At 40.0% G+C, this 19,138-nt stretch overlaps 2 protein-coding genes across 2 annotated transcripts; one reads left to right on the top strand and one right to left on the bottom strand.

Moving 5' to 3' along the window:
* Positions 1-4,452: 4,452 nt before the first annotated feature.
* On the bottom strand, positions 4,453-11,892 carry sirt1 (sirtuin 1). The gene is made up of 9 exons (XM_047351688.1): positions 11,386-11,892; positions 10,629-10,751; positions 10,227-10,462; positions 9,968-10,120; positions 9,399-9,546; positions 9,237-9,316; positions 7,491-7,674; positions 6,849-7,376; positions 4,453-6,001 (listed from the first exon to the last, which is right to left on the bottom strand). Exons 1-9 carry the CDS (start codon positions 11,735-11,737, stop codon positions 5,724-5,726), a joined length of 2,082 nt encoding a protein of 693 aa, XP_047207644.1. The 5' UTR covers positions 11,738-11,892; the 3' UTR covers positions 4,453-5,723.
* A 232-nt stretch (positions 11,893-12,124) lies between these two features.
* On the top strand, positions 12,125-18,165 carry dnajc12 (DnaJ (Hsp40) homolog, subfamily C, member 12). The gene is made up of 5 exons (XM_047351689.1): positions 12,125-12,432; positions 13,775-13,853; positions 15,070-15,209; positions 15,291-15,402; positions 17,244-18,165. The coding sequence occupies exons 1-5, from the start codon at positions 12,355-12,357 to the stop codon at positions 17,324-17,326; spliced, it is 492 nt and encodes a 163-aa protein (XP_047207645.1). The 5' UTR covers positions 12,125-12,354; the 3' UTR covers positions 17,327-18,165.
* The last annotated feature ends 973 nt before the right edge of the window (positions 18,166-19,138 follow it).

Below are 19,138 nucleotides of genomic sequence, written 5' to 3'. Positions count from 1 at the left end.
TGTTCCTACCTTCACCTATGGCCATGAACTTTGAGTCATGACAGAAAGAACGAGATCCCAGATACAAGTGGCTGAAATGAGCTTCCTCAGTAGGGTGGGGCTCCCCTGGGCCTCCTCCCAGGGAGGAGGAGGCATGTCCCAGAACACGCTGGAGGGACTATTTCTCTCGGCTGGCCTGGGAACGCCATGGGCTCCCCCCTCAGGAGCTGGAGGAGATATCTGGGGAGAGGGACGTCTGGGTATGTCTACTGAGTCTGCTGCCCCTGCAAACCCGTCCCAGATGAAGCGGAAGACGACAAGTAGGAGTATATAGATATATCCATAAATATAGGGGTTTTATGGTATTCAAAAATCATGGCTTTTTACTTCATTGTTCAATACGTTCACTCAAAAATATATATATATACATTATAGTTTTTTTTTTACATCGGTCTGCAGTTTAAGAATCTTTTTCAATTTTTTAAATTAATAAAAATTTTTATCTTCAAATACCTAAAAAAGTGGAACGTATAAAACTGTCTGGAGATCAGGTTGTGTTTCTTTTAATGGATAAGGTAGTATCAGCAGGCATAGCCAATCCCAGAATAGATTATATAACAATATAAGACCAATGTGCCCATATTTGAGAATAAATCATGTTTATATCACTTTGGAGTTGTTTTAGTATTTTGACATCCTAGTGTCCCAGCTGTACCTGAATGCAGCATACAGCTGTGGAGATCAGCTCTCATCAACTTATATTTGACATGAGGTAAGGGGTTTGGACTCATTGGCTGCTGTAATGTTTCCATTCAGCTTGACCTTGTTTCAGGTGAGTAATTCAGTTAAGTGCAGAGTGATGTACATACCTTGGTGCTGTTGAAAAATGCATTAGCTGACAAAAGGTTTTGGTTCGGTCAAGAAATAACTGGCAATGATTCTTTTACATCGCTTTGGAGGAATTATGAGCCACTCTTCTTTGCAGAATTGTTTCAATTTATGGTAGTCAAATTGGAGGGTGTTTGAGCATTAACAGCCTGTTAAGGATCATACCCCAGCAGCTCACTCTGATTTAAGTCCGGACTTTGATTAGGCCACTCTAAAACCTTCGTTTTGTTTGTTCAGAGGTGGACTTGCTGGTGTGATTTGAATCACTGTCCTACTGTCCTGATGCACAACTCAAGTGTGCTTTAGTTTAAGGTTGACAACCTGATAGCTGTGACATCCTCCTTCAGGATTTTATGGTAGAGAGAATTCACGGTTCAATAAATAACAGATCCTGAAGAAGCAAAGCAGACCCTGGATAACACACTTTTACCACAATGTTTGGCAGTTGGTTTGATGTTCTTTTTCTGAAATGCTTTGTTTCATCCTCAATGTAATGGGACTCACACCCTTGAAAAAAGTATTGGGGATCATCAAAATGTTTATTTTTTCAGCAAAGGTGATTTTCGCCATGAAATTCTCCCATGGATGCAATTATTGCCAGGCTTGAACACTGACTAACTGAGGCAACTTAGGCCTGCAGGACTTTAATTGTTCTGGGTAACAGGTTGTTGAGCTGTAGGATTAATTTTTATTGACCAGTCAGTCCGGGGAAAGTTCTTTTTTTTTGTCATCCATTTGGGTCGACTGGGCTGCGCAGTTCAACATGCGCAGCTCAGTCTTCGTTGCAGTGATGGACATCAAAGCTGACGTCATCAGAACTATAAAACCCACGGAAACTGAACTTTCGTTGCCATTTCCAGCATGTCTCACAGGACGATGCAACGGAGGCCCATATCTGGAGCGACAGAAACGCGCAGGCGAGTTACTTTTTTCCTCCACGCGGCCATTCCCAGAAGTGCTTGGAAGCTGGAATTCTGTCTAATACAAGAAGGTAAGAAGATTCATATACCGATGGAAAACCCCGCCGACACTTTGGTGCAGGTGAAAACCCATAGAAGTTTGTTGCCAGGGAGATGAGTTTTCCTCCTTGTTGATTCAGTCGACTGCAACGGTTCCTCATATTTTGCCTGTTGGACGGATGAGACATTTACCGTTTTTGAGTTGATCCCCCCGTTTTCTTCAGACCTACGATCCATCCTCAACTGATGGAGAGAAGAAATCAACGTCAAAGTAATTTTGTTCTTTTTTTAATATTAAATTGGATAGGTGTATTTAGAGATCTGGGCAGTTTTTGTCTGGCTGATCCAAAATCAACCAGGAGTTTGAAGTTGGACTTTTAAAAGTTTTCTATTCAAAGCAGCTGCGGTCCCAGGCCTCGTGGCCTAACCACTCCTTTGTCCCAGTGTTATTACTGGAGTTTTTCCACTGAGTTCCCACCTCAGAGTTTTATGACCCTTTGAGACTTGGGGCAATCAGCGGCTAGGGGCTAAGGATGCAGCCCACCGTCTACCAGCTGATCGCAGAAAATCGAGACATCAGCACACAAGCAGGGCTTCTGTTTCCAAGTTGCACATTTTGTCCATAAAACTGCTGGTTTCATCTTCATAGACACTCAACGCGCAAATATTTTCTTTAACTATTACTATTAGGTAGTCAGTTTCATCCCCTTTGTGTAGTTGTAATGGTGCTTGTTAGTTAGGTGAAGGTTTATGAACCAGAGTAGTAATTATATCAGGGCTAAATGTTTCAGTGAATTTTCACATACACACACCGGCCACTTTATTAGGTACACCTTGCTAGGACCGGGTTGGACCCCCTTTGGCCCTCAGAACTGCCCTAATCCTTCGTGGCATAGATTCAACAAGGTACTGGAAACATTCCTCAGAGAGTTTGGTCCATATTGACATGATAGCATCACACAGATGCTGCAGATTTATCGGCTGCACATCCATGATGCGAATCTCCCGTTCCACCACATCCCAAAGGTGCTCTGTTGGACTGAGATCTGGTGACTGTGGAGACCATTTTACAGTGAACTCATTATCATGTTCAAGAAACCAGTCTGAGATGATTCATGCTTTATGACATGGCGCGTTATCCTGCTGGAAGTAACCATCAGAAGATGGGTACACTGTGGTCATAAAGGGATGGACATGGTCAGCAACAATACTCAGGTAGGCTGTGGCGTTGACACGATGTTCAATTGGTACTAAGGGGCCCAAAGTGTGCCAAGAAAATATCCCCCACACCATTATACCACCACCACCAGCCTGAACCATTGATACAAGGAAGGATGGATCCATGCTTTCATGTTGTTGAGCCAAATTCAGACCCGACCATCTGAATGTTGCAGCAGAAATTGAGACTCATCAGACCAGGCAACGTTTTTTCAATCTTCTATTGTCCAATTTTGGTGAGCCTGTGTGAACTGCAGCCTCAGTTTCCTGTTCTTAGCTGACAGGAGTGGCACCCGGTGTGGTCTTCTGCTGCTGTAGCCCATCCGCCTCAAGGTTCCACGTGTTGTGCATTCAGAGATGCTCTTCTGCATGCCTTGATTGTAACGAGCGGTTATTTGAGTTACTGTTGCCTTTCTATCAGCTGGAACCAGTCTGGCCATTCTCCTCTGACTTCTGGTATCAACAAGGCATTTACGCCCACAGAACTGCTGCTCACTGAATATTTTCTCTTTTTCGGACCATTTTCTGTAAACCCTAGAGATTGGTAGTGCGTGAAAATCCCATTAGATCAGCAGTTTCTGAAATACTCAGACCAGCCTGAGTGGCACCAACAACCATGCCACGTTCAAAGTCACTTAAATCACCTTTCTTACCCATTCTGATGCTCAGTTTGAACTGCAGCAGATTGTCTGGACCATGTCTACATGCCTAACTGCATGCAAGAGCGATTTATCTGTCAAAATAAGGTCAAAGTTCCCCCACCGATTGGTGAAGCGGCTGATTAAACAATGACAATTAGCGTGGTTTTGGTTAATAATTAACAATTATTAATGAGAATTAACTAATTGTAATAATTTATATTCACACCAGAGGACTTCTTTGATTTCTATTTGTAAGCAATGGTTTTTGGTAAACAAAATAATTTTGCTGAGTTAGGATTTTTGATTATAATTTTTGATAAATATTCATTAATCAATAACCAGAATCCTTACACTGTTTATTCAGGTTATCTGTCTGATATTAGGATTTATTTTGTGATCTGAAACATTTAAGTGTGACAATGAGGCAATAAGTCTGTAAGCTGGAACTGCCTGTCTGCCTTTTTGTCTTTCCGGTCTCATGTTTACTTGCATCGATGCAACATCTGCAGCTGTTGCATCGAAAAACCAGAAAGAATCATCTTTCCTCACAGCTAATAATCAGATCTGATTGGATTTAATCGCCTCTGATAATTTCATTTTGTTTTTATCTGCCGACAAAAACGTAATTTTCATCATGGTCACATCATTCTAAATGACTTATTTTTCATGCAGAGGAAAATAAATGCCTTGAATGAATGTTAGCTTTTGATGTACTTAGAACTGCGTGTAAAAGGTGATATGTTGAAGATGGAAAAAACAAAACAAAATAAGAGAGCTATATCTTTCTTTGTTTACTCAGAATCCCAGATGAGAAACAATTATATGAAAGCATTTCTTAAAATCTGGTTAACAAAACATTATTTTCCAAAAAGCACATGGATTGTTTTGTTTTAGACAATCTTCCAAGATTTAACAGGCATTTATCTCCTTTACCTCCTAAGAATTTAGGCAACAACACCGTTGTCATACAGACAGGAAAGGAAAAGTGCCATTTTGGATTAGAGTATATCTCTACAGCTTACTATAGCCAAATCTCCCCTCCATATAAAATCTCTAGTATAACTTTATACAAATTAAAATCTACCATCTACCCTTTGCTGAGTATGTCTCAAACCCAAATATAAAAATAAGAGGCTTGACCATAAAAGTAGCTGCCAGATGTCACAAGGAACACCTCAAAGTTACATTTTATCCCCCAAAGATTTAAAGGTCAGACATACAAAACCACAAGTCAGTGAGCCGATAATGTGTTCTTTGGTCTGAAATCAAAGAGTACTGTTCTTTTTCTATAATTCACCCTAGAAAAAGGGAAAGCTGGACTTCATATTGCATGCAGAGTAACACGTAGAACAGAGCAACAAATAATTTATGTGCCTGAAACCCTCAGAAGCCACTAATAAACACACAGCAGGCTCCTATACGTACATGCTCCCCATCCAGAAACATTAAACCAGTGTTTTCCAACCCTGGTTCTCAAGGCATGCTAGCCTGCAGGTTTGAGATGTTTCTCTGCTTCAGCACACCTGATTCAGATAATCAACCCTGTTTGTATGTACAAACCTGGCAATAAAGCTGATTCTGATTCATCTGCATCAGGTATGCTGAAGCAGAGAAACATCTTAAACCTGCAGGGCAATGTGCCTGGAGGACCAGGGCTGAAAAACACTGCAGTAGACTACAGATGATCATGCTATGATGTCATAGGCAGGGTAATTTAGGAGCCAAAGCTGAATATAGTGTTGTTGCAGGAACATTGGGTGAATTTAGAAAAAGAAATATGGATGCAAAAACAAAAGTTAAGGAGAGAAATATAAAGAAACGAAAGCAGAAATGCTTCTGTACTGCAGTATCTAGTACAGTGTATGAAGGTTTAGACAGACATGACCAAACTGAACAAGAACAGACCTGCTTTGTGTGTGATGCTATTTCAGCTTTATGAAAAATAACCGCAAGTATGACAAGCCAAAAATATAGGAACATATTTATGTCTCATAAAAAACAGAAAGTTAGTGCTTTGTCAAATGGAGACTTTGAACACCTAAAGATGTGTGGTCCTCTCAGTCTTATTGTCTGTCGGCACACTTGATGTCGCCTCATCGGCTGAATTTAGCTGTAATGAGTCTCTGTGGCACGTCTCTTCAATGGGCAACCTGACGGCCTCCTCGGGTTCGCTGCAGTCCTCCACCCCTTCGTGACTGCAGTCGGACCCGTCACTGTCACTTCCGCAGGAGCTCGACGTCTCATCCTCAGAGTCGGAGTACACTTCGGCCCCATGGAAGATGTATCGATTTGGTGCTTGGAACAGGTACTGAACCCCTGTAGAGAACCACAGAATCTATCAGAATCTACTCATTGTTCTGGACTTGAAAGTTTTTGTCATGTTAGAGGGATAGTTCGGATTTTTTTTTTTTTTTAAGAAATCAGGGTAGCGTGATAAAGAAATGCGATACTATTGCTACCCTTTCGACACAAAGGGCAAGATGGAAATAAACATTGGTTGTTAATATCGGCCCAGTTTTACTTATCGGACCAATACCACATTAAAAACTGTCCAACGGAGCTGAAATGATTACTTGAATGATTCAAGTACCTCAATTAGTAAAATTCCCAGAGGCAAATATTTTGTCTCTGTTGATTGACTGGCGAACTGTCCAGGGTATTCCCCATCTCTTGCCCCAAGACCGCTGGAGGCACCAGCCCCCATCATCTCAAACTGGTTTCTTGACCACAGTCAACAGATCTCAATCCAACAGAGCAGCAAGAGTGTGATGCCACCAAGTCAATATGGACCAGAATGTCTGAGCAATGTTTCTGACACCTTGTTGAATCCAGGCCACAAAGTATTAGGAGCAGCTCTGAAGGCAGAAGGGGGTCCAACCCAGTAACAGAAACACGTACCTAATAAAGTTTCATAGGATGATGTTAAATTTGTCACAGTTTGCTCAGCAGAACAATCTGCCACTCTGAGGCTTGATTAGATTTCCTACAAACTCGCTACGACGTCTCATCAGGTGACAACAGGTAGGACAATAACACTCACATGTCAAAAATCTAAAGTATCCCTTTAAGTGTAAAAACATTGAGGTGAGCAGGTTTATAGCTCATTAAATGTTCTTGCACATCTTTGTAACATGGCTCATCTTCCCATGTCTCTATAACCCACCTTCAAGGCGTTTGCTTATTGGACTTCTGCTGACTCGACTCATCCAGAATCGCTTTCGAGTTTCCAGCTTTGAGGTTTGGCTCTTCGCTTCAGCTGCACCATCTTTAGCTACGTCCTCTTTCTGTGATTCCGGGGACTCAGCAGTGTCCGCTCTTGGACACCGAGCGTTTGAACAAGGCTCTAAAGGTGTTACTTTGCTACTGGCAGTTTCTGTGACATTCGTGCTCTCCATCTCCTCCGAAGGCGTGTTTACTGGATCTGTATGGGGCAGCTTGAGCTCCTCCTGAGGTGCATCGCTGGAAGCAGACATTTCCTCACTTGGTGGTTGTTCTGTTAACCGGGGAGGTTTCTCTGTGATCTCAGTGAGTCTTGGAGTGTTGCAGCGGAGCTGTTCAAAGTCTCCACCCAATCGATGACAGAGCTCGTTGATAATGCCGTCACAGTCCCCCAGTAGCTCCACATCAAAATTTAGATGAGGCAGCGGCTCCCTGTTGATCAGAACCTGAGGCACTTCATGAGGAATGGAGTCTGGTTGAAGACAAGAAAATAAAAAATCAGCTTATTGTGTGTTGGTTATTAGATAAAACAAAAACCTCACAAACGCCATAAATAAATAAATAAATACACTTCAGTAAAACGTACTTGGGATGAGGGCAACTGGTCGGACCTTTAGAGACGAGCCGATGACAATAAGAAGGTCCACCTCATCTTTGTCCTGCTTCATGGCTCTGTGAAACAGTTCTGGAAGGTTTTCCCCAAAGAAGACGATGTCTGGTTTCATGATGGCCAGAGGAATATCTGGACACCGGGGACAGCGAGGGACAACCTGCAGGAGGACTGTTTGTTAGTACTACAGCTCATTAGGAATTCTAGTTAGTTTCTACGTGTACTGGTCATCATTAACACCATGCTCCTGAGAATTTACATATCAATCTCTCGGTTTTATTAGTCTCAAAAATGTCACAAAAAAATACAAAAACCAACTCTCTATACCACCAAAAGTAAGATTGTTTCAATGCAAACAGTCAGGATATCTAAAACGTTACATAACTGAGTGAAAAAGGGTTCATTAGAGAAATATCTGGTGCAAGTGTTATTTACAGTGTTTTACTGTGCAGTGGACCTGAGTAATCTGAAGGACATAAACTCTGAAAACAAGCTTCCTCCACATGAGTACAGTCAGTTCTCCATGCTACTCCAGACTCAAATGTCAAGAGTCATCGGTCCTTATTAACCCATTTTAAAAATACTACAAATAGGAAGAGTTCGCTATAGATTTAGATCATATTTTAGTATTAAGGGCTTTCAATATGGAAACTATGAAAAGCCAAACAAGAAGAATGGAGTTCTGGACAGATGAAGAGGACAGTGGGGCTGTTTGGACCTGTCAACATAAACTATGACAGTCGGGTCAAAAGTTCTTGCACTGCAAGCCAAAATCACCATTAAGAGAACTTTTTCTTCCCCAAATAAAAATGAAAAATTATTGAATTAATTAATGTGAAAGTTGATATTTTAATGAAAAAGAAGAAAACAACAAATTCTTGTAGATACCAAAAAGTAACTCAGACGTTTACATCAATAGAAGAAAGATGAACAGTTTCCTAACTTTGTAGATTAAGTATTTCCATTCTGTTGGTCTAGAAAATGTTTTTTGTCTATTCCCAGAAACACAAACAAGAAGCTTCTTAAAACCTGTGCTGTATTTAGCCGAGGTTAATGATCAGCTGTGCCCAAGTCAACAATTGAGTAAAACGTGGCTGAATGTTTGTGGCCCAACTAACTATCATATTAAACTCAAAGCAAAATAGACCCATGGCTAATAAACAAAAACTTTAAATTTTTCACTGAAAATCTCATCCTAAAAAACTGACAAAAACGGTTCATAGACAAATGAATAAATACATTTATGGCTCAGCAACTAGATGATTGATGGATGAAATGTTTAGACAAGATCTATGGGATACAGCCTGGAAATAAATGTTTTAAATAAAGTTTTCCCATACTTATGCAAACCCAAAAAACACTAAAAGTAACTTCCATACTTTGCCAGACTGCACAGGCACCCATTGAGCGAGTCAAATATCTGCAGTGGAAACTGCGGAAATGTCTGTAACTTCAGACAATTCCCAGATTCTCTCATTTTTCCTCATAAAGATTGCAAACAATTCTTGGCATTAAAAAGTTTTCCTAACAATTAAGGCAAACATACAAACGAGAGAGCTAAAACATTTCCAATGTGGAACAGAAGAGGTGTGTTTCTAACTCATTCACAAGATCGTAGAGCACCTGAGTGTTTTACAATAAACCTATTTGACCATTTTTGATACATCTCCCTGTACTGCATGTGAACGAGGCATCCTGGACCAATTTGTTATTAATAAATACCTGACTAAGGATGTCGGCCCTTATTGCTTCACAGTCCACCTTGTGTTTACAGACAAGACAGGATGCAGTCGCAAATGATCCTGAAATGACAGAAGGAATCTATATATTCTGTTTTACCACCGTATAGATACAACTTATACAGCAAATAAAATAAAAACTCACCATGGCACTGGATGATCCGTTGAACTCCGGCCACTTGCTCCAACGTATCAATGTTTTGTGTGTAATTGCGTAGCAGCTTCCCTTGTTTATCCAGCATAGATATAAATCTGTGACAGGGCGAAGGCTGAAACTGGCCGGGGAAGATCTCCTGCAAGAATACAAACACATTCAGCTTTAACTGAAAACACAAAAGCATAACTTTCCACTGAGGTCTAAACAATTGATTAAACTTTATACATATAAGTACAGAAACTTTAAATGAAAGCCAGCTAAATTTGTTGAGTCATTTTAGACAACCCATAGCATTTTTTTGGTAAATGTGTTACATTTTATTTAAGCAAGACTGGGAATAAAAAAAAAAAAAAGCTTTCCTGCACATGTTTATTCAGAGGATCTTTATGGATAAAATCTCGTCAGGAAATAAAATCAGTACACAGTCAAAATAAAACAGTGTATTAATGCATATTATCCCTGCTGTGCAAGGGGCCTCTCTTCAGTGGCCATCAAATAATTTCTGTCTAATTATTTTAGAAAAAATATTAGAAAGCAAAGAGAAGTTCTGAACAAACCTTGGCAAACTTGAAAAAGGGTCTGGGGTCTCTTCTGAAGTATTCAATATCAAACATAGATTGAGGATCTGGAAGGTCAGGAAAATCTACAGCAAGTCGTGCGTAAATTCCATCTCTGGAGCGAAAGTCTGGTATTCCACATGAAACGGACACCTAAAAACATACAGACAACATAGTGAATTTTTAACTTCTAATAACATTTTAAATTTTTTTTTTCTTTTTTGCAAAAGGTATAAATATAATAACTGCAAATGCATACACCAGCTCCAGTCAGAACTAGGATCCTTTTGCTTTCATGAAGCAGCTTGACCACATCTTCCAAGGTGTTAACATCCTTTCGTTTTCTTCTTTTTGGAGGCTCTGAAATGTTGATAATTATCTGCCATAATGTCATGTCATCTAAATCTGGGGGAAGTATGGTTTCAGGAAGCAAATCCCTCAGAATAGCCCTAGGATCGGTCTCTCTGATGTGTTGCTGGATGTAACTGTAAGAACCTGTTAACAGATGGAACATGACAAAAAAAAAAAACTAAACAAATGTTTATGCCACTTACAGACGATACCATCTTAGTTTTAAAAATCCTAAAACATTCCATTAGATGGGTAAAAACAACAACTAAAACTTTGTTGTAGACAGTGACAGTAAAATTCTCTCAGTTACTTATTTGCGGTTGAGGAGTCCAGTCACTGGAGCTTGCATGTGAAGATCTGTCATCTTCCTCATCAATGTGCTCTGGTGTGACAGCAAGACCATTGGGAGGCATGTTGTCGTGTCCAAGAAAATCTGAACAGAGAGAAAACAAAATCTGTGAAAGAGAGAAGGCTGAAAATAACTGAAAAATGGTCAGAGTTCTTTAAAATACTTTAATACAATGAAAAACAAAGTAATCTATCGTTTCAGTACATAGGGACAAAATGCAATAGGAAGGGACGAAATAGCAATGTGTAGGTACGAAAACGCGAATTAAGCCAGGGTATATTAAGATATGGTCATGTCTAAACATTACAGTGTTGTGGTTAATAATAAATTATAATTACTGTAATATCAATAAACTTTGCCAAAATTATGAGAAAGGGTTACAAAACATTTCTGCAAAGGCAGTGCAGCAGCAAGCCGAATCTCACACTAACGGTGCTACAGAATTCAGCGTTACACCGGCTAACCGACACTAACTTGGCATTGAAGTTTAGTGCCATTGAAAAAAACGTATAAAATTCCCAAATACTGCAGAAGGTTTTCTGTTCATTAGACAACCAAGTAAAAATTCCAGAAAAAAAATCTATTAGGGTACTTAATTAAAAGAAGAAAATAAATACAGTTTCGCTGTCGTAATAACCCAACCAGCTAGCTGGTGATTTGATTGAGTTCGTAAGCCAACCAGAGCTCCCCTGTAAGTGATGTCAATCGTTCCACATACCGGCACCTTCCTCAGTTGCACCAAAGGCGGTGCTGTCGCCTAGTTTCCCGGCTGGTTTGTGCGGCTCGGAGACCGGCAGACTTAGACCATTGTTGTCCCCGCCTCGCGATGCCGGGGCCTGCTCCACCGCCATCATCACCGGCTTCGCTTCCTTCTTCTCCGCTGGCTGCGCACAATTCCCCGCAATCTCCCGGCTCTCAATGGCCGCGGAAACGCACGAGAGATGGTCCGTTTCGGTGGATTTAGGTCCGTGGTTGGTCAACGGACTGAATTTAGACCTTTTCGCGACAGGTTCGTCCATCTTAGAGGCGCCTGAACAGACCGTTGCGAGAGCTTTCTCTCTGTCCGCCATCTTCAGCCCACAGACCCTCTGCGCTGCTCCTTCCTCTAGGACAGCTGTCGTCACGTGATGTGCTCTCCGCCAATATAAACGAGCGGAACGTCCCCATTGTGAGGCTGTGACATTAAACAGTAACAAATTAATGCTGCGTTCAAACGCTGCCGGAAGAATCCGTTAAACCCAGGAAGTAATCGCAGAAACTATAGAAATGGAATAGAAACGCAAACGTCTAACCTTCTAATGATAAAATGTGGGTTAAACTAAGAAATGTTAAATAATAACATTTGTACACATTTGCACAATGGTTTTCTAAGCATAAAACTAATACATAGTTTCTGTTTAAATTGCATATGCCAGTGAATACACTTGTCTTATAGAGGCTTTTACGTAAACACCTGAATGCAGCATACGTCACAGGAAAAACGAAGGGACATGTTTATTCCAACAGAAGAGATCTTGATTGACATTTTCAGTTTAAATGTCTCTTAAGCGTAAACAGTTTTATCTGAAACACTGTAACGTTTGAGGAGAAGCCGAGGTAGACCAGTCCCTGAACTGAACAGCTGTACTCTGACGCAGCTGCATCAAGGTGCGTTAAAAAGCGACCATAAACGTTTTTCTTATAGCTCATGGAGGCTGTTTTTGGTCGTAAAGCGGAGGACTTGGAGGATTACTACGGGTTGTTAGGATGTGATGAACTGTCATCGGTAAGTTGTCAGTGGATAACTCAAGGCTCTGTCTATTTCCTGGGACAAATTACATATTTGCATTACAAATTAAAATATATTACTCTAACAGCTAATAACTATATAGAGACAGAATATTGTCTGATGATCAACAACCAAGAAGTCAGATGGTTGTTATTTAAAGATTCAATACTTATTTTTTGTTCAAAGAGAATTTATGTGAAACCTGTTGCTTCACAACGACATAAAACCAACCATATGTCAGCTTTTTTAGTAGAAGGTGCATCAGCAAATTGATAGAGATGCAGGTAACTGACAGCTGAAAGTCTGGCAATAGCAACAACCAGAACTGGAAAATATAGCTAAATATCATAAGTAATCCAAGTTAGAGTAATACAGAAGCCAAACCTGAATGCAGCTGACTTCCTTTAATAAAGTGCTGTAAAAAAGTATTTGGCCTCTTACAAATGACTAAATATAAATATTACTGCGATTAACCTAATTTGTTTGGAGAACTGATACAATTTTACTACACCCGTGCCTGATTCAAGGCTGGCTTGTAGAACCGTTGACATCTATCAGTCTGGAAATGTGTATAAAGTCATCTCTGAAGCTTTTGAACTCCAGCGTACCACAGTGAGAACCTTTATCCACAAATGGAGAAAGGATGGAACAGTGACAAACCTTTCCAGGGGTGGCTGGCCTACCAAACTTACTCCAAGTGCACATTGACGACTCATCCAGGAGGTCAAAAAGGACAAAAGGACCTGTTGAGCAACCATGGCTCAGTTGTTAGAGTTGGTTGTGTTCTGAAGGTTGTGGGTTTGATTCCAGCATCCTCCTGCCACATGTTGATGTGCCCCTGGAATTGTGTACCAATCTGCAATGTATGAATATGTGAATGCTTGTAAGTGTGTCTGGGTGAATGTGACTATGGAAACTGCTTCAAATGGACAGTATGACAATGTACTCCAGGTTTCACTTGCCTCAGTTGTGGAGGCAAAAAGCCTGTAAGGAGGCAAATCATTTGTCACTGCAATGTGCACTGATCACTGTTACCAGTGATGGTTGTATTATTTATTTTATTTGCCGCCCTGGCTAAATCCCTCATTCTAAATCTATATTGTGTAAAACTGCCCATTTCAGGTTTGATCAGTCAAAGTATTTTTGATCAAATGAAGATTACTAGTGCTTTAACAAGGAAAAGGAATCTATTAACCACGTACCCAGATGTTGCACCATATTAGATATAAAAAAAACACCACTGATTAGTTCTTGAGGTGCACTAAGCAAGAGAGTCGGAGGAAATATCTGTTTATTGAAATCATCTGAATTCTTTTTGTGTTTGTATGTTTTCTTGAAGACTGAGCAGATTCTCAGCGAATACAAGATCAGAGCCTTAGCATGTCACCCAGATAAACACCTGGACAACCCAACAGCAGGTAAATGACAGAGTAGTGTGTATAAGATTTCTCTAGAAGGAATAATTTCCATCTCCAAACAGCTGAAGGAACTTGAACCTCCCCTTTTTGTCAGGTGACAACCACAACCTTCAATGTGTTTTCTTGGGATTTTATGAGACAGATCAGGGGTCTGCAGCCATTACAATCCAAAGAGACATTTTCTTCACTCCTTCATAATAAAATTGACCTGGAGCCACAAAAGATAGCTTGTCAAGATTTCGAAGTACTTACTATTTAGGGCTATACTATTTTCTGAAAACTTCCCATAAGCATTAATTCCAGTAAATGTGATGAAAACCTGCAAGTGTCTATTAGTTGTGCTTCCTCAAATCAGGCCTTAATAGAAGGAGGGTACGAAGAAAGCCATTGTTGAAAGGATAAAACAAGTGGAAGAAGGAGCTCTGACCAAAAGGAGATTAAAATAAACGGAGGAAAACTAACACTGCACACCCTCCCCGCTGGGAAACATGGTGCCAGCAGCATCATGCTTTGGGATGGTTGTCTTTAGCAGGGACAGGGAAGCTGATTAGAGTTGATGGGAAGATGGATGGAGATAAACACAAATCAATCCTGGAAGAAAACCTGTTAGAGGCTGCAGAAGACTTAAGACGGGGGCGGAGGTTCACCCACCAGCAGGACAACCACCCTAAACATACAGCCAGAGCTGCAGTGGGATGGTTTAGATCACAGCACATTCATGTGTTAAAATGACCCAGTCAATGCTCAGACCTAAAGCCAACCGATAATCTGTGAAAAGATTTAAAAACCGATGTTGGCTAATGTTTTCCATCCAATCTGAGTGACTTTGAGAACAATGGGCAACATTTTCAGGCTGCAGATGTGCAACGCAGGTAGAGAAATACCCCAAAAGACTTGCAACTTGAATTGCAGTGAAAGGTGGTTCTGCAAGGGAAAAACTCGTGGAGCCTAGATACAAATTCACACCCCCCTATATAAAATGTCATTGAAAAATGTTGAAACCCGTGTGTTCCAGTTCCTTCACCCTGACATGTATGTGCCAATATGTGTTGGTCTGTCACATAAAATCCAAATACAACATTTTAAAATGTGTGGTTGCAACATAACAATGGAAAAAAGTTCAGGTGGTTTGAATACTGCATATTCGTGTTTTTATATCTGTCTTTCAAACCTTATTCTGATGTCAACACTCTGGTGTTTTCTTTGTTCTGGACAGTGGCTGATTTTCAAAAGCTGCAAGAAGCCAAAGAGGTTTTATGCGATGAAACCAAAAGGAAAAACTATGACCTCTGGAGAAGAAGTGGGGTTGCTATTCCGTTCCACGAATGGGAGGCTCTGAATGATTCAGTTAAAACTGTACGTAGCATCCTCACTCTGAAGGTGTTTCAAAGCATTCTGCAACCACAGGGATCTGACATGGGCTGATTGTGTTTGCAGTCAATGCACTGGGCTGTAAGAACCAAGAAGGAACCAATGCTGGAGGCCTGCAAACCAGAGGATCCAATCGCTTCACAGGCAGAGGACCATCCCTGTAATGAAGCATCTTCATGTAAGCGAATAACATTAGATATGAACAAAATAGACCTGTCGTCCAAGAAGTACGTTAGCAGTATATAAACTTGTCTGCTACTCTCCAGTGACAGGTAATTTATTAAATATATAGAAAATAAACCATCTGATATCACTGGGTGGCAGCTGGTTTGCGTATTTTGAGTCTCTGGATCAAGCAGAGGAGTTCAGGTATCTTGGTTTCTTGTTAAAGAATGACAGTAGGATGGAGCTGGAGATGAGGCCCTGGCTGCGGAAACCCACAAATTGCTGGAGGAACTACATATTCTTTCTGACTGGGGAGCTTATTGAGATCCTCTAGGAAAAGCTGAAGAGTGACTAGGGGAAGAGGGATGTCCAAGTTTAGACCCGTTAACATCTGCGGCTTGATCTGGGAGGAGCGAATCTATCCGAGGCAGTGTAATATTTGTCCAAAGCCCAACAGAACATGTCTACTTCTCTTTTTTCATTTGAATTGCTGAAGGGAATAACAGAGTTTTTAGTCATGAAATATTAAAACAAGTCATTCTTATGTCAAGGACAGGAAATAAAGGGAATCCCACTTAATGCATGTAGCACCGACTAAAAACTAACGTCTTCAAACAAACAGATCCAATTTATATACAGAGATATGACATCAGTACAGTCCAATCATACAGACGGATCCAAATTCAGTTTAATCCTAGTTAGGAAACATTGCAGTCAAGTTTATTATGCCAACTAATTTTTATCATAGGAAACACAGCAGATTGTATGAAGTTGCTGACTTTGCAGCAATCCCTTCTCCTGAATGAGCATGTAAAGACAGGAGACAGTTGACTGCATCAATTCGTTAACTTTTCAGCAATCTCTAATGCTGGGGCAAGAAAGATACATATACAGATACAGATTGATTCATTTGAACAGAATTACAGCTCATCAGTGGGATTCAGTTCTGGAGTATAACTGGGTCATTTCAACGCATGTATATGATTGGATTTAAACTGCTCCAATGTAGCTGTGGCTGTATGTTGAGGGTCAGTGTCCAGCTGGAAGGTGAATCCCAGTCTCAAGTCTTTTTTTAGCCCCTAACAGGTTTTCTTTTAGGGTTGTCCTATATTTAGCTCCATCTATTGTCCCATCCACTCTGACCAGCTTCCCTGTCTGCTAAAGAAAACCATCCCACAGCATAATACTGCCACTACAATGTGTCCACTTGGCCCCCTTGCCTGCTTTGCTGATGAATGTTCTCCTTGCCCGGCCTGTCAGTTTAGGTGGACGACCGTTTGTTGGTAGGTTTACAGCTGTGCCGTACTGTCTTCAGATGATGGATTGAACAGAACTCTGTGAGACATTTAAAGCTCGAGTTGTTGTTTTATAACCTAACTCTGCTTTAAGCTTCTCCACAACTTTCTCCCTGATGTGTCTGCTGTGCTCCATGGTCTTCATGATGCTATTTGTTCACTTATGTTCTCCACCTCTGAGGTCTTCAGAGAACATCTGCATTTATACTGAGATTAAGTTACACATAGGTGGACTCTATTTATGGTTTAGTAATGGGTTGACTGAATTTTATTTTGGGGTGTTTACGGTATGCATGCCGCACCTTTCAAATTTTTATTTGTAAAGAAAGGTTTGAAAACCCTGCATAGTTTCCCTTAGTGTAGCTACTTTGTGTTGATTAATCAAACACAATCCCAATAAAATACATTGCAGGTTGTAGTTATGTGACAAAATAAGTTGAAGGGATTTTTGGACTTTTTTAAGGTATTGGACATCTGCACAGATTTTCACTGCTTCTTCTTTGCTTCCACATCATTGATAACCTTAAAATTAGCAGACTTTTCTTTCTCCCCCCCTCAGGCGATCACTACCATCGGCGTTTCCGTTGGGCCTCTGACTCTCCATCCTATCTGCTGCAGAAGTTCAGAAATTATGAAATATAAATTTATTATCTTTAAATTCTAGTATTCTTACTCTGTTGAAGAATTTGGTTTATGCAGTTTCTAAGTCTAGCACAATTTTAAGCTTTATATGTAAATGTTTTTTGTGATTCCACTAAATGTCCACGCTAGGAAAATTGTCGTGTTTGTTGCAGATGTGAGTCTATAATTTGATCAGGTACATTGTTCAGAGATATGATCCGCCTATCTTGATGCTGTAACGTCTTTCTCTGTGTTGCTGATGTAAACTGAACCACGTTGAGTCCATTATTGTGATGAAGTTTATTATCTTCAGCTGCTTCCTAATGAGTCATGGTAATTGCTTAAAGTGGAACATTATGTTTCTTCTGGTCATAATGCTCTGTTGAATCAAAAGTGAATCAAAGTGAAATTATATTGCCTCTGTTGTTGTTCTGGTGGTGCCGAGATGAACTTTAACCCTCCTGGCTCCCTGGACACACATTGTTCTTTTTTATGTTGTTTTTGTGTTTCTTTGGCTGTTAATGCCGTAACTGTAATACATTTTGTAATTTATGTATTTTTGCCACATTTTTCATATGCTTTTAAAGTAAACAGAGCAATCTGTGTCTCTTCAGCTTTTTTTGGGCCATTCAAAATGTATTTTTTGAATACATCACGATTGCAGTGTGATTTTTCTTTTTTTTCATTCACTGGTGTGAATTTGCCATTACAGTTTCATGATTATTGTTTTTCACTATTTTTCTTTAATAGGTTTGTGCAACAGCAAAATCAGAATTGCTACCAATGCAACCATTTTTTTACATTCCCAGGCACTGACAATACACCACCCCAACAAATAATAAAATGTGCATATATTCAATTAAAAAAAGTGGTTTGTTGTTTTTTTTTTTTTCCTATAAAAGACTCAAACCAACTGGCCTTTATTGAGAGGTTAAGTATTCAGGAAATGTACGGAGTATAGATTTTGTCGTGTTTGGGACCTGTTTATTATTTTTACAGAGTGTGGTAGTATTTCTTGTTTTTTCTCTTCACTTCATCAACACAACAGCAATGCCTGTAATTAATTGAGCTGTAACTGCCCCCTAAACCTAATCACTGCTCCAGCTTTTGTAGTGATAACTAGCAATGAGTCTTTTACATTGCTGTGCCTCCCTTTTTCGCAGAACTGTTTTAATAGCTACATTATAGAGTTTTCTAATGTGAACGACCTAGTTAAGGTCATGCCACAGCATCTCAATTGGATTTAAGTACAAACTTTGACTAAGCCATTCTGAAACCTTCATTTTATTTAATTTTTTAGGAGCCATTTAGAGGCACACTTGCTGGTGTGCTTTGGGTCATTGTCCTGCTGTATAGCCCAAGTCTGCTTCAGCTTTAGGACACCAACTGATGTTCAGACATCCTCCCTAAAGATTCTCTGCTAGACAGCAGAACCTGTTTTAGACTATCTTCAGATTATTTATATCTCTAGGTTGAGCCAGCTTAACAATTAAGTAAATACAACTTAACTTTATGTTGTTGTTATTGTATATTTGTAATATTTACCATGGTGGTCTTCTCTACAAAATGTTTATGTCTACAGGTCCTTCTCAAAATATTAGCATATTGTGATAAAGTTCATTATTTTCCATAATGTCATGATGAAAGTTTAACATTCATATATTTTAGATTCATTGCACACTAACTGAAATATTTCAGGTCTTTTATTGTCTTAATACGGATGATTTTGACATACAGCTCATGAAAACCCAAAATTCCTATCTCACAAAATTAGCATATTTCATCCGACCAATAAAAGAAAAGTGTTTTTAATACAAAAAACGTCAACCTTCA

The sequence above is a fragment of the Girardinichthys multiradiatus genome, chromosome 22 (assembly GCF_021462225.1).
Source record: "Girardinichthys multiradiatus isolate DD_20200921_A chromosome 22, DD_fGirMul_XY1, whole genome shotgun sequence".
In the NCBI taxonomy this organism is placed as follows: Eukaryota; Metazoa; Chordata; class Actinopteri; order Cyprinodontiformes; family Goodeidae; genus Girardinichthys; species Girardinichthys multiradiatus.
The sequence above is the reverse complement of the archived record's forward strand: the minus strand, read 5'-3'. Positions and strand labels throughout refer to the sequence as shown.

Coding starts and splice junctions, on each gene's coding strand:
- sirt1 (XM_047351688.1), bottom strand. CDS start 11,737: ATGGCGGACAGAGAGAAAGCTCTCGCAACGGTCTGTTCAGGCGCCTCT. Junction 10,463..10,628: donor GACTCCTCAACCGCAAATAA/GTAACTGAGAGA, acceptor ATCTGTTAACAG/GTTCTTACAGTTACATCCAG. Junction 9,547..9,967: donor CCTTTTTCAAGTTTGCCAAG/GTTTGTTCAGAA, acceptor GTATTCTTGCAG/GAGATCTTCCCCGGCCAGTT.
- dnajc12 (XM_047351689.1), top strand. CDS start 12,355: ATGGAGGCTGTTTTTGGTCGTAAAGCGGAGGACTTGGAGGATTACTAC. Junction 13,854..15,069: donor CCTGGACAACCCAACAGCAG/GTAAATGACAGA, acceptor TGTTCTGGACAG/TGGCTGATTTTCAAAAGCTG. Junction 15,403..17,243: donor CTGTAATGAAGCATCTTCAT/GTAAGCGAATAA, acceptor TCCCCCCCTCAG/GCGATCACTACCATCGGCGT.